Source organism: Oratosquilla oratoria, chromosome 42 (genome assembly GCF_046742065.1).
Source record: "Oratosquilla oratoria isolate Oo_2021 chromosome 42, ASM4674206v1, whole genome shotgun sequence".
Lineage (NCBI taxonomy): Eukaryota > Metazoa > Arthropoda > Malacostraca > Stomatopoda > Squillidae > Oratosquilla > Oratosquilla oratoria.
Genome location: NC_134818.1, coordinates 29,810,731 through 29,826,666, shown reverse-complemented (window position 1 = coordinate 29,826,666; position 15,936 = coordinate 29,810,731). Strand labels below are relative to the sequence as shown.

The following is a 15,936-nucleotide window of genomic DNA, read 5'->3' as shown; positions in this document are numbered from 1 at the left end:
GCAGTAGTCCATATGTCTCTCCCACAATCCTACTGTTTTGTCTGTCAGGTGACAGGTTGCCTTTTATCAACACTTCCAAGTCTTTCTCCTCTTTTGCTTTTGTAATGTGTTCATTTTGTGAGGAAAAGTTAAAGGATGGCCTTCTGCTGCTACTGCCCATTGCCAGTTCTTTGCATTTTTTGATACTAAACTTCATTTCCCATTCTTGGCTCCATGCAAAAATAATGTCTAGATCTTTTTGCAATATTCCATCCTCCTCATTTTTCACTCTTCTCACGATTTTTGCATCATCTGCAAATATGTTGGCATAGCTTGTTGTTCCAGATCTGAAGCCAAACTGACTGTCTGTCAGAATGTTCATCTTTTCATGATATTTGGTCCATCGATCTTTCACAATCCTTTCACATAATTTCATTATTGTGCTGGTTAGTGATACTGGCCTATAATTTAGTAGTGTTTCTTTGTTTCCACCTTTGTGAACTGGCACCACGTCTGCCCTTTTTCAATCAAGTGGTACTATGCTTTCTTTCAATGAACATGTCTTAAGACTATGAATCTTGTCTGCTAGTTGTTACCTACATTCTTTAAGTATCTAGTTTGAGATCCAGTCAGGTCCTGAGGCTTTTGTCACATCTAATGATCCCAGGAGATTCAGCACTTCCCTCACCTCTACATTTATATTTGCTAAACCTGGCTTTTTGCTTCCCTCATTTTTCTCCAGAAAGTTGTGCTCTTTTGTAATGACTAATTGGAAATCTTCATTCATTATTTCTGTCTGAGCTGAGGCCTATTCAAAGACCTCACCATCTACTATTAACCTGGCAATTTCTTCATTGTTTCAATTTACATTTTATGAGCCTAAAACAGCTTTGATTCATCTTTGCATTTTTCTACTACACCTTTTTCAAAATTGCTTTCTTCCTCCTTGTGAATTCTGGTATAATCATTCCTAGCTTCTTTTGTTTTATTGCTTCTTTTCTTTCTCCATTTTCTGCAAGTCACATCCCTGGCCTTTTTTGCAATCTCACACTTTTTGTTAAACCAATTCTGTTTTTGCTGCTTCCTTTCTCTAGTCTTTGGCACATGTTTGTTCACTCCTACGTTGTAAATATCAAGAAAGATTTTTCATTTTCTCCTTATTCCTGTGGTATTCATGAATTCCTCAAAGAATTTTCTCAATCCTAAATAATCTGCTTTCCTAAAATTGTCTGTGTGTATATATATACACACATACATACATGCATGTGTGTGTATGGTGCTCACATTCAAGATATAGTATGGTCTTGATGTGAAAAACATGACAGAAAGAACTGCAAAAACTAAAGCGAATTAGCTTACTGAGCATCTAATGAAAGGCTTACAGAAATGGAGTCAAGGAAATTCAGGAAGAGGAGGGTGTTTACTCCAAAGCAAATTAGTGAAAACTGATGTAAAGGTGCTACATGATGTATTCATAGATTTGGGATAGGCATATGACAGAGTGGATAGGAGAATCTTATGAAAGAAGCTGGATATGCAAAAGGTGGAAAGTAAATTGTAGAGTGAAAAGAAAAGTATGTCAGGTTAAAAAGCATTCAATGATGTGGGATGTGTCAAGATGGTCAATACAGACGTGGTTATGACAGATGAACTTGAGTACAATGCAAAATGGCAAGACGAAAATTAAAACCAGTTCTTGTTCTTTACATATTGTGGAGAAATGTTATAGGGACTGGTAACAACATTTTGAGCAATGTTTGAGAACAGGGAGATAAGACTGAACAAAAGTATAAAAAAGGTTTCAAGGAAAGTACTATTTATCTTGTATACACCAAGAGGCTTCTTCCCTTTTATCTTAGCTCCTTGTGCACGAAGGGTCATCCCCGTCCCCCACCCACTCCCTGAATCAGAAGCAATGCAGCAAGATATAGCACACCCACAGAAGGGCCAATCACTTCATTTACATGGTGACCCTCCCTCATCATTGTCTCATGCAAAAATAGAGAGAAAGAGAAATCCCTTTGGTCTGCATTGACAACCATTCTCCACTCACACCTATCTCTTGCCTGATGCCTTTCCTGCTCAACAGATATCCACTTTTTACCCAAAGACCCCTTCATCCCATCCATCCATCTCATTATGTCTTCCCCTCAAGCTCACTTTATCCACCTCTGCCAACTACATTCTTTTTGCATAGAGCACAGAAAATTACATAATGGAGGAGAAAAGTCTGAAGGGGATAGCAGTATGTAGATGGGTGGTGTGGTAGACTGCATTGATACATGATACTGAGCACAAAGCTGTGAATGCAAGAAATGTATTTGGATTGCTCAAAAGGTTGCATAGTGAAAAGGAAAACAGAGCACAACAATGTTAATAATGAAGAATATACTGAAATTAATGTTCATGAATGACATGTGGGTGCTGTTAATGGTAAAGTGAAATAAGGTGACAGTGACCAATTTATTATCTGATAATTCAGTAGAGTCTAAGGAAAACTGATAAGGAAGTATATCCAAAGGAGAGAGATAAAATATTGAACTATGCAGGTTGATAAAGTTTTGGAACTATATTTAGAAGACTCAAGTACTGTACATCATTCCCTTCACATATATGAAGGATGTACTTCACCCCATGTGAATTCACACAAAATAAATATTATATTTAATTAACTTTTTTGTATGAAACAACAAAGTACCACAAATTACTGGAGTTTCCCGAGTAATAATCTCATAACTCACATTTTTTTTTTTTAAATACGATAGGACTTGGTATAATAGGTTCACTTGATATGCATGAATTCACACATTAAGGAGACAAATATAAAAAGGGGTTGGTGTAAATGTGTATGTACAATGGTTGCTGTACCATATAAATATGTTGAGTCTCCCAATAATAAAGTGTAAACAAAGGGTAAAGTAAAACAAAAACTATATAAACTCAAACCACTATCAAATACAACTATAGTTAGCAAATTACTTATATACAGTATTCAAGCTCACAGAACCACTGCCCCTGACCTGTTATGGAATATTCCGCGGTGAAACCCTCAAGCACGTAGTTGGTGTCTGAGTAGAGGAGTATGAGCATGGCTCCTGATTTGGCTGTAGTGAGGGGAGGAAGGGTTTTGCCAGAGAAGGAAGCCATAAGTGGGGCCTCGAAGGTGTCTCCATCATAAACATAGATGTGGTCATAGGAACATTCAGTCTCGATGCTTGTGATGTTCAAGGTTATGAACTGATTGGGCTTTGAGGCTGAAAAATAAAGAACATGTATAAAAAAATGTGATACAGAAAAACTGCAAAGCAGCCATACACCAATGAAAAATATAAATAAATCATCTTAAAAATAATAGAATTCATATCTATATGTGCAAGCTCTTTCTTATTCAAGATGAGAGTCTATGAAGATATCTCCTGTACACTCAGCCCATACAGAAGTTCATCATCTTGGTGCAATGTTCTCAAAATCACTGCAGAGCTACCAGTCTGTGCCCTAATAAGAATGACGTACAGCATAATATCACTAGCCTTATTTTCATACATACATATACCAAGGGCTTTTTTCCCCTTACAGGGAGGTAGCCAAAGTCAAAGGCATATATCCACTCCCACCCATTTCATCCCCACACATTCCACTCCCATTCACCACCCCTCCCTCTTTTCTTGGCTCCTCCTGGATGATGGGTCATCCCTGCATCTCACCCACTGCCCTGAGTCAGAAGCAATGCAGCAAGACACAGCACATCCACAGCAAGGCCACTTCATCTAATCAGCGACACCCCAACACACACACACACACTCCATCCCCTCATGTAGAAAAAGAAAAGATGGGAAGAAATCCCTTTGGCCTGCATCAAAATATCGTTCACACATTTCCCATCCCCCACCCACTACCTTCCATGTATCACAGCATCATCCATATACAACTATTCTCAACTCACCCCTATCTTCTGTCTTCTCTCTTCCTTCCTCAACAGACATTCCCCTCTTTCCCAATGCCCCTTTTACCCCATCCATCCATCTCATCCTTGGTCACCCCCTCATGTTCACTCCCTCCACCTCTGCCTTCTATATCTCTTTTACTAATCTTTCTTCATTTATTCTTTCAATGTGTCCAAACCATCCCAATGTTCTTTCATCAACGCTGGTATTCTTGTAAAACCACTTGTGCTTCATGACACCTATGTAGGCATCACCATATAGAAGAGGTTAAAATCTGACAATCCTTTCACTTCCCATCTGGGGGTGCAATCTTAAGGGTTTGGTACTCAGTCCCTGGAGTGAACCCAGATCTCTAACAATTTAAACTGTATTTCCTCCACCCTTTCACACTGGAAAAGTTGAAAACCAGCAACTGCAACTCTCCTCCTTCTACTTTCAGCTCATGACATTGAAACAATCACATATCAATACAATATAAATGGCAGTCCAAAGTTTCTTCCCAAGCTGGCCACTGTAGGGCTGCAGGTTTTTAGTCAGTGAAATGCAAGGCAACAACTCTGATTAACATTCTGTATACAAATCCATCACAAATTAGCATCAATTTTTATGTATGTTGGGTGTGGGTGTGGGGGAGGCTTCCTGGCAACAAGAGAGGCTAAGGTGACTTACATACCAAATGCATAAGACAACAAACTGAGTACTTTGGGGGGTGGGGGGGGTGTTAGCTTCCTAGAAAAGAAATAAAAAATAAAAATCATCTGTGATGACACTGATTTAATTAACAAAATAATACAACTCTATAGTCAACTGATGTGTACAGAGACAGTGGCAGGAGGATATAAAAGCAAGAGAAAGGATAGATCACGGGAAAAGAACATAATTTGTTTGAGCTTTTTTTTTGGGGGGGGAGGGGAGGAGTAGGAAGGGGAACTTGGATGATTTTTTTTTTTCAAGAGAGCTTATGTCCCCCCACACTGCCTTGCAAGCATCTCCTTGATGGTGCCACTACACATATACTGTGGATAGTAATCATAAAGTAATACATCATCACATATCGATTTAGATATCTCAATCCCAATGCTGATTTACCACAGTGCATTCTTTTCTCTATCTCATTTGTTTTACCCTACCTGATATACAATAAGATTTGTTAGTGGTAAATAACGATGAAAAGATCAGGAATGTCAGTGATAACAAAGAAGTATTTGAAGTTTGTCAGTAGTAAATGTTTGATGAAAAGATCAGGAATGTCAGTGATAACAACGAAATTTATCATTAATTGGCAGTCGGCAGTAAAAGAATGGACCAGATTTACCAAGCAAATACCATAACAACATGCACTTAGATGGGTTAATAAGGTTAACCATCACAGTGTGTGTATATGGTGTATATATATATATATATATATATATATATATTATATATATATATATATATATATATATATATATACACACACACACACATACATATACATAACAAAAGGATTTTTCCCCCTTACATGGGGGTAGCCAAAAAGAAAAAGGCATAGAAACCACTCCCACCCATTCCATTCCCTACATATTCCACTCCCCTCCACCCTCCTCCCTCCCTCTTATCTTGGCACCTCCTGGATGATGGGTCATAAGCAGTGTTGCAAGACACAGCACATCCACAGCAAGGCCACTTCATAAATTCGGTGACCCCCCTCCCCTCTCTGTCCCCTCATGCAGAAAAGGAGTAGACGGGAAGAAATCCCTTAGGGCTGCGTCAAATTGTTTCTCATACATACCTCCTCAGCCCCCTCCCACTCCCCTTCATGTATCACAGCACCATCCATACACAACCCTTCTCCATTCACCCCTATCTTCTGTCCTCTCCCATCCTTCCTCAACAGACATTCCTCTCTTTTCTAAAGCCCCTTTCACACAATCCATCCATCTCATCCTAGGACGCCCCCTCATATTTACTCCTTCCACCTCTGCCTTCCACACTTCTTTTACTAATCTTTCTTCACTCATTCTTTCCATGTGTCCAAATCATCCTAATACTTTTTCATCAACCCTATCTCCCAGCTCCCTTTCCACCACTGTTCTCCTCCTCATACTTCTCAGACATTTCATCTCAAACACATTCAAACTCCTTCTTTCTTCCTCTCTTATGTTCCATGTTTCTGCCTCGTACAGTGCTGTTGGCACAATCACTCCTTCATATAACCTCCTCTTAGCATCCATTCCCAGATGTCTATTTCTCATTACACTTTTTAATCCACCAAGGCATTTACTTGCTTTTCTCAATCTACATTGTACCTTCATCCCCACTCCTCCCTTTCCTGCCACATTCGCACCCAAGTATCTAAAACTATCCACTTCCTCCAGTCTCTCACCCTAAATACTCACTTCCAGCCTGCTGTCACTCTCTCCCCTTATACATCTCATCACCTTACTTTTTCCCATATTTATCTTCAGCTTCCTTCTTTTGCACACCTTCTCAAACTCTGTCATTAACTTCCTTAATTCCTCCTCTGATCCTGCTACAAGCGCAGTGTCGTCAGCAAACAACAACTGGCTTATTTCCCACTTTTCTCCATTTTCTTTAACCATCTCCAACCCCTGACCCACTACACTTACATTCACCTCTCACACAACCCCATCCATGTATAGATTGAACAACCAGGGTGACATAACACATCCCTGATGAAGTCCCACCTTTACCTCAAAACATTCACTTTCTCCATTTCTAATCCTAACACAAGTTCAACTACACTCGTAAAAGCTCTTGACTGCTCTTAACGGCTTTCCTCCTATTCCATATATCTGCAGTACCTCCCACAGTGCCTTCCTGTCTACCCTATCGTAAGCCTTTTCCAGATCCATAAAAGCCAAAAAAACATCCTTACCTTTTCCTATAGCTTTCTCACATATCTGTCTTACCACAAAAATCTGATCTACACAACCCCTACCTGTCCTAAAACCACACTGTTCCTCACCAATTACTCCCTCTGTTCCTCTCCTAATCCTCTCAATCAAGACCCTCCCATAAGCCTTTCCAACTACACTTAACAAGCTAATCCCTCTGAAAATACTACACTCACACTTGTCCCCTTTCCCTTGTAAAGCAGAACTATACAGGTACTCCTCAGTCCTTCTGCACTCTATCCTCTCTTAAACAAACATTAAATAACCTCACCAGCCAGTCCACCATAACTGTACCTCCTTTCTTCAGACATTCTGCATGGTATCCATCCAACCCAGGTGCCTTACCTACTCTCATCATCTTAACAGCTGCTTTCACTTCATCTTTCCCTATTTCTCCTCCATTTTCCTCACTCATCACTCTCATTTTCTTAGTGCTTCCCACTGCAACTATCTTTCCCTCCCTATCCTCCTTCACATTTAGCAACTCCCTAAAATACTCTGCCCACCTTCCTCTCGCTGCCTTCTCTTCCACTATCATCTCTCCATCTGCACCTTTTACCTTTTCTTCTCTACTTGATTCGCCTCCTCTTCCTCTTTTGATTTCTTTCCAAAACATCTTTTTATTACTTTCAAAATTTTCTGTCATACTCTTACCCTATTTCACATCTCCTTTCCTCTTTGCTTCCTTTATCTTATGCTTAACTTCCCTTCTCTTTACTTTGTACCTCTCATACGATCCCCTCATCCTAATTTGTAGCCAATCTATGAATTCCTGTTTCTTCTCTTCAACAACCTTCTTTGCTTCCTCATCCCACCACTCACTACCCTTCCTTCTATTTCCTCCCGCCCTCCTTGTTCCACACACCATCTTTGCACACCTTATGACTCCCTCCTTGAACCATCCCCATTCCTCCTCCACTCCTAGTTCTACTCTATCCTTCACTCCCTCCCACTCCTCTCTCAGCTTCTTCTTATACTCATTCTCCTTTTCTTTCTCATTTGAGCAGTTCACTCTAAGCACCTCCCTACCTCCTGCCCTTTTCCTTTCTCCACCTATTCTCCACTCTCAATTTACCTTCCACCAGAAAATTATCTGATATTCCCCCACTCTCTCCCCTTAGAACATGTATATCCTTAACTCTTCCTACCATACTCCTGGTCACCATTAACACTATCTGCCACCCTTCCATCCACCACCCTCTCCCATGTGTACTTTTGCTTGTCTTTCTTTCTAAACACTATATTTGCTATCATCAACTCTCTTTCTTGACACATCTCCACCATTAATTCTCCACTACAATTTTTACCTGGAACTCCATAATTCCCTATCACTCCATCTATTGTTTCATTTCCTACCCTAGCATTAAGGTCTCCCAATACAACTACATTGACATTTCTCCCTAATCCCTCTATGCACTCAATTATATCTACCCAAAAAGCCTCACTTTCCTCTACACTCTTCTCACTACCAGGTCCATACTCACTTACAAATACCCACATCTCCCTTCCCAGCTTCACCTTCATTCACATCAACCTTGATGAAACCTCCTTCCACTCCACTACATGCTTATCTCTTCACTTACTAGTATAGCCACCCCTTCTCTCCCTCGTCCCCTCTTCACTCCTGAGTACCTCCCAGCTACAGTCCCAAACTCACACTCGCCCTTCCCTTTAATTTTAGTTTCACTCAAAAGCCAGCACATCCATCTTTCTTCTCGCAAACATACTGCCTATCTCTTCCCTTTCACTCTCACCTGTACCACATCCACACACATTAAAAGACCCAAACCTTAGGGTACTATTTGGAAAACTCCCAGACCCTCTTATGCCTTTACTTTTTTTAGGAATGCCCCTTTTGGGGCTACAGGTAGTAGAATTCCTAATCCCATCCCCTATCCCGCTTTTTTGTCACCTCTTACGACTCAAGTAGAAAGACTTGGTGGTAGCATTCTCTTTCCCCACCACAGGGTAGGTAAAAAAAGGAAATGAATATTCAGTGAAATGGTACAGGACAGTAACAAGGGGTTGAGGGACAGCATAATGGAGGGACAGTCGTAGTATAAAAGTGTCATAATTTCTTTATGAACAGAGTTTTCCTCTATCACAGACAAAACAATGTGTGGCTCTGGCCTGTAGGGGAGCCCCATATAGACCCTAAAGTATCAACTGCATGCTACTCTGCCACAATAACATGCAGCCAATACCCCAGATGGGGTATATATATATATATATATATATATATATGTATATGTATATATATATGCACATACAGTTAAAAACAATAGCATTGTGTATTCTCAACTGTCCTGATTAAAATTCTGCCATTAACCGGGGGAACAGAAACTAGGTTAATGGTAGAGTTTTAATCAGGAAAATTGAGAATATGAGAAAAAAACAAAACAAAACTGAATAACTACTGCAATGCTATCGTTTTCAACTATACTTGCATTACTGAAAACCTGCTCCCTTCTTTTACATATATATACATATACATATATACATATATATATATATACACACACACACACACCAAGGGTTTCTTCTCCCTTATAAGGGAGGTTGCCAAGTCAAAAGCATCCACCCACTCCCACCTACCATCCTTGTTTCCCTCTTCTTTTAGCTACTCATGGATGAAGGGTCATCCCTGTCTCCTAGCCACTGTCCAAGTAACAAGCAATGCATATCCACAGAAGGACTCTTTCACTTACATGCAAAAAAATGAATATATAAATAAAAATAAGCAAATAAAATAAAGTAAATTAATGTAATGGGGTATAAAATAAGAGAGGAAGAGAGGAAGAATTTAAATGTGTTTGAAATGAAATGTCTGAGAAGTATGGTAGGAGTTACAAGGTTGGACAGAATGAGAAACAAGGAGGTGAGGAGGAGGGCAGGGGTGGAAAAGAAATTGGGAGATAGGGTTGATGAAATTGTATTGGGATGGTTTGGACACATGGAAAGAATGAGTGAAGAAAGATTAGCAAAAGAAGTGTGGAAGGCAGAGGTGGATGGGGTAAACAGGAGGGGGTGACTGAAGATGAGATGGATGGATGAGGTAAAAGGGGCACTGAGCAAGAGAAGAATGTTTTTTGAGTATAGAAGGGAGAAGGCAGAAGATAAGGGTGAATAGAGAATGGTTGTGTATATATGATGCTGTGATGCATGGGAGGGAGTGGGTGGAGAATAGGGAGGAGGAGGGAGTGGTTACATGTGAATGATATTTTGACACAGCCTGAGGGGATATGTCCCCACCTTCGATGTTTTGTGTATGAAGGGATGGAGGTAGGGTCACCAATTAAATGAAGTGGCCTTGCTGTGGATGTGCTGTGTCTTGCTACATTCCTTCTGACCTAGGGCAGTGGGTGAGATGGGATGATCCCTCATCCAGGAGGAGCCAAGATAAGAGGGAATGAGGGAGGGGTGCTGCATGGCTGTGGAGTGAGTGGGGATGAAATGGGTGGGGATGTGGAATTATGCCTTTTGACTTTGGCTATCTCCCTTGTAAGGGAGAAAAAAAATATATATATATATATATATATATATATATATATATATATATATATATATATATATATATAAACCAAAGGCTTTTCTCCCCCTTACACAGGAGGTAACCAAAAGAAAAAGGCATAGAAACCACTCCCACCCATTCTATCCCTTACATACTCCACTCCCCTCCACCCTCTTATCTTGGCACCTCCTGGATGATGGGTCATCCCTGCATCTTGTTCACTGCCCTGGGTCAGAAGCAGTGTCGCAAGACACAGCACATCCACAGCAAGGATGCTTCATTGATTCGACGACCCCCCCTCTCCGTCCCCTCATGCAGAAAATGAGAGGATGGGGAAAAATCCCTTCGGGTTGTGTCAATTTATTTCTCATACATACTCCCCCACCCTCCATCCCCCACACACTCCCCCTCATGCATCACAGCATCATCCATATATATATGCAAAGCACTTGTGCCTAGCCCAACCTCAATGGGTTTATCTGTCTTACATAATAATAATATATTCTGCCCATATGCTCATGACATGGTTGTCTGACACACTATGATGATATGCTTTAAAGCACAATTATGAGAATTGAAATGTGTGATATCATAAATACACAAATTATTTTGATTTTTGTGTAAATGAAAAGCTACTGACTAATACCATGGCACATGTTTATTAATTGTCACAACTAGATCTTTGGTATTATTTATGAATTATCATGTTGGGCACAAATGTAGATTAAATATCAATAATTTTATATTGAGATTTTTACCATAAGATTGTACTGACTTTAGTGGGTTACATATCAAAATTAATGCATTCAATTTTATCAACATTTCCTTTTTTTCAACTTTTCAAGGTTTCTATGACTTTCCAAAAGTTGGCATTATCAAAAATATTTATGGCAAATTAGTTTAACACCAGCTCGACCCCCAAATTCTGATGAGAAACCAACATGCCATACAATACTGCTTACACATCACATAAATCTTAAATCAAAATAAAGAGCCTCTGAAAGTGATATTTTCTAAAATTTTGACAGCTTCCAAATTTGATAAGGTTTTCCCACATGAGTGATTTTTGTTTTTTTTTGGGGGGGGGTACGTTGTAAAGAGTCAGAACCCAGAGTACCTAAGGATTATCTTTACAAGCTAATAGCATGGCTGTTTTTAATAAGCTTAACCCAACCTAATCTATCCTTAATCAAATGATTGTCACTGTTGGGACAATTTATATTTACAAGCTCATTTCTGGGGTTGCTACTCTTTAAAAGCTAATATGTGGGTGGCCTATCTTTGCATGGGTACCGTGGGGTTGCTGATTTTACATCCCTTTATAATTCATTGGCAAAAACTAAATAATTTAATATAAAGGCATCCACAGGGCATTAGAATGGAAGGTGAGTAGATTATACTTGCCAATATGTCAGAACTTAAGGATGCTTACCATCTTTACAGAGATTCACGTGGACTTCTACAATTTTACTAATTTATATTGATATAAAGCTTTGTACAGATCTACAATGGTTGTATGCCTTGCACGTAGGAAAATAATAATTCATCAAACTAGGTATTTTAGTAATATATAATACAATATATATATATATATGTTATTTTGCTTTATTAACATGGGCAGGGATCTAAACCTAAGGAGATTGTGTCGAATAACACGCTGGAGTAAGCAGTGATTTATTCCCAGTGTTGTTCAGAAACATATTAAATTTAGGAAAACACACATTACACTCACCTTTAATAAGCCACTGACAATGAGAGGTATTTGGGTATTCCTCAGGCCCGTCTGTCAGAATACCCCACGAACTTGTCAGTACTTGTCTCGAACGGTCACAGGATTCTTTTGCAGAATGGCCAAGTCCTCCCACCACCCAAACTAGCCCCAGAAAGCCCAAAGCCACTGCTAGCGGTGATGCCTGGAGTGGTGTAGAGCATCGAGGCATTGTGGTGTGTGGGGGGAGATTTGCAGTGGTAAACAAACAGTTGGAATTACCAGAGGTTCACTCCGCGCTCGTTCCTGTCACCACGTCCACTCGACAGCCATTCTGTATTAAGGTACTGTTCATGTTTCCTAACTGGCTCGTCTGTCCACACATGGCTGTAGTCATACTAATTAACGCAACTTTTATCAGCGGTTTACGGTGAAGCACGACATAGTAGAGCCCTGGGTAATGCTGGTGTCAGCCTCGACCACAACCACAACACTCCAGCCATTGTTGTTGTCATCAACAAACATCACGCACAGCTGTAAAAAGTATCCCCACTTGGCATTTGGCTGGTAATAGCCATTATATCACATTGGCGTTTCACTTATGATTTATTAAGTATCCAATTCATACAGAGAGTGTCGCAAACCCTGTAATCCTACCACTATATACGCAAGCTGCTCCCATACTTTACGTTAAGCGTCTGCACTCTACACTCAAGAAGATGTTTGCTGCTGGTGTAGTGACGTCATCAACCGCTCGCTTTAAAGTTTGACATCTGACTCTTGGGTTGGGTTCAGCAGGTTGGAAGATGGGAAAGCCCGACTGTTCTTGTTAATTAACCTTAAAGTATAAAGAACATTTTATCATACGCACGACAGCAATATCTTGTCTACAAATTTTCAAATGTCGTACATTTCCATGGACATAACCTCGTGCATTCTTTTGGAGTTGAGTGGCAATGATAAGTCGACAAGAAAAGGAAGTGACGACTGCCATGAAGATAGCATGTGCGCGCGCGGCGAATGTGTTTCTTTCCTTCTTTCTCATATGGCAGACAACACGCTCCGGTCAGACTTTCCAAACTGAGTACACAGTGGGTGTTTTTTTCGCATACATCAAATTGAAGTAATAGAGGCAATATTAATCTGAAGAAGTGTACTGGGCGCGAGTAAACCCCTGCGCAGGCAGTGTTCGAGTCCTAGGATCGATCTTGGGACTTCTGTAAATGTAATTGAGTGCTCTAACCACCTGCCCACCCTTTCCCCCATCATTTGTACTAGTGATACCACGAGAATGTCTCAATTATTCATTTTCTTGACATTTTTAAGCAACAGAATTAAGAGGGCAAATGCTGACGGCTTCTCTTCCACTCATTGGCAGTCTTCCATGCAGACACCCGTCAATAAATACTGCAATATCTAATGTAATGTACAATCTCTCTATCTATCTATCTATCTATCTACCTATCCATCTCATTCACACCTGTATGATCTTTGCTGGTTTTTGACGCAGTCACCTTTGCCTTATGTGTTCGGACAGCCAAACAATATTAGTAAATAAAGAAGCCAACGAACAACAAAATAAATATGTGAAAAATAGATTAGTAAATGAGTGTATAAATAATCATACAACAGACAAAAAGGAACCAATGAACAGATAAACTGATAAAGAGAAAAATGAAAGGATGTGTGATATATATTGGACGCAGCGCCATATTTGCACAATTCATGACGTCACTTCTGCAGTGATGACGTCATGTCTGCAGAAGTAATGACGTCAGAGTATCCTCCTCTCTCCTCCTCCCCCTCCTTCCGGTCCCAGGCGAGAACTTCCTGCCTCAGGAAGCGGAACTTTAATGACACACACATACACATACACAAGATTACAAAATTGGTGAAGAAGAGGTCAAAAAAGTAAACTCGGAGAAAGATCTTGGAGTGATAATCAGCAAGGACATGACACCGGATAAGTATATTAATAAGATAGCCGGAGAAACCTACAATTTGTTGAGATCAATAAAGGTGGCATTTGCTTATTTGGAAGAGGAAATGATAAAAAAAATTCTAACTACGCTAATAAGACCAAAACTTGAGTACGCAGCAACAATGTGGACACCCAGTACAAAAAAGAACATAAAGGAATTAGAAAGGATACAAAAAGCAACAACAAAACTAGCACCAACTCTTTCCGAAATGACATATGAGCAAAGACTGTCCAAAATAGAATTACCAACTTTGGAACAAAGAAGGGAAAGAGGAGACTTACTATCTATAGAATAATGAAAGGAATGGAAATCTTAGATAAGAATGACTTATTGAAATGGGATACTGGAAAACGAGAGGACACGAAAATAAACTGAAAAAGATCATTACAGAAAAGATTTGAAAAAAACAGCTTCCCACACAGAGTGATAGATACTTGGAACAAATTAGATAAAGAAACAGTGTGTGCAAACACTATTCAAGATTTTAATAATAAAAAAAAAACTTGATGCTGAGAGATACAAAAACGGGTCACCATGAGCATAGCTCCCTTCCCGTATAATACAACTAGGTAAATACAACTAGGTAAATACACACACACACACACATACACACACACACACACACACACACACACAGTACCGCTGCGCTTCGGGTCGTTACTCTGACTCTCGTGGGCGGGGAGTTGGGTGTGTGTGTGTGTGTGCAAGGTCATAACATTACCCATAGATCGGACCTACGAGCTCTGAGCTCTCTTCCAGGAGGGAAATAGCTGTCGATCACGAGTCCAACACGTGATCCAAAGACCAAGTTAATACACACAAATGTGTATATATATACTGTATATATATATATATATATATATATATATATACATATACATATATATATATATATATATACATATATATATATATATATGTATATATATATATATATATATGTATATATACATACATATACCAAGAACTTTTCCCCATTACAAGGGAGGTAGCTAAAGTCAAAGACATAAATCCACTCCCACGCATTTCATCCCCACGTACTCCACTCCTATTCACCACCTCTCACTCACTCCCTCTTTTCTTGGCTCCTCCTGGATGATGGGTCATCCCTGCATCTCGCCCACTGCCCCGGGTCAGAAGCAATACAGTAAGACACAGCACATCCACAACAAGGCCACTTCATTTAATAGGCGACCCCCCCCCCTCAGACTCTGTCCCCTCATGTAGAAAAGGAGAAAACGGGGAGAAATTCCTTTTGGGTTGCATGAGATTATCATTCACACATACTCCCTCTGGCACTCTACCCTCTCTTAAACAAACATTAAATAACCTCACCAGCCAGACCCCCATCACTGTACCTCCCTTTTTTAGACACTCCGCATGGCACCCATCTAACCCAGGTGCTCTACCTGCTCTCATCATTCTAACAACTACTTTCACATCATCCTTCCTTATTCCTCCTCCATTTTCCTCATTCATCACTGTCATTTTCTTAGTGGTTCTCACTGCAGCTACCTTTCCCTCTCTATCCTCTTTCACATTTAACAACTCCCTAAAATACTCTACCCATCTTCCTTTTACTGCTGTCTCTTCCATTATCATCTCTCCATTTGCACCTTTTACATTTTCTTCTCCACTTGGTTCGCCTCCTCTTCCTCTCTTAATTTCCTCCCAAAACGTTTTTTTTTATTACTTTAAAGATTTTGCCATACTCTTATACCATTTTACATCTGGTCTCCTTCTTGCCTCCTTTATCTTATGCTTTACTTCTCTTCTCTTTTCCTTGTACCTCTCATATGATTCCCTAGTCCTATTTTGCAACCAATGTGTGAATGCTCGTTTCTTCTCTTCTACAACCTTCTTTGTTTAATCATCCAACCACTCACTACCCTTCCTTCCTTTTTTTCCTCCCGTT

The 15,936-nt window shown here is 39.9% G+C and overlaps 1 protein-coding gene across 1 annotated transcript in view; it reads right to left on the bottom strand.

The window, feature by feature from the left end:
* Positions 1 to 12,785, bottom strand: part of Megf8 (multiple EGF like domains 8) — a 60,463-nt gene extending 47,678 nt beyond the window's left edge. Inside the window, exons 1-2 of the mRNA XM_076179348.1 lie at positions 12,064 to 12,785; positions 3,000 to 3,233 (exon numbers count right to left, since the gene is read on the bottom strand). Coding sequence (XP_076035463.1) covers positions 3,000 to 3,233; positions 12,064 to 12,271 — 442 coding nt within the window. The 5' untranslated portion in view covers positions 12,272 to 12,785. The remainder of the gene's footprint in view (positions 1 to 2,999; positions 3,234 to 12,063) is intronic.
* Between the last annotated feature and the right edge of the window lie 3,151 nt (positions 12,786 to 15,936).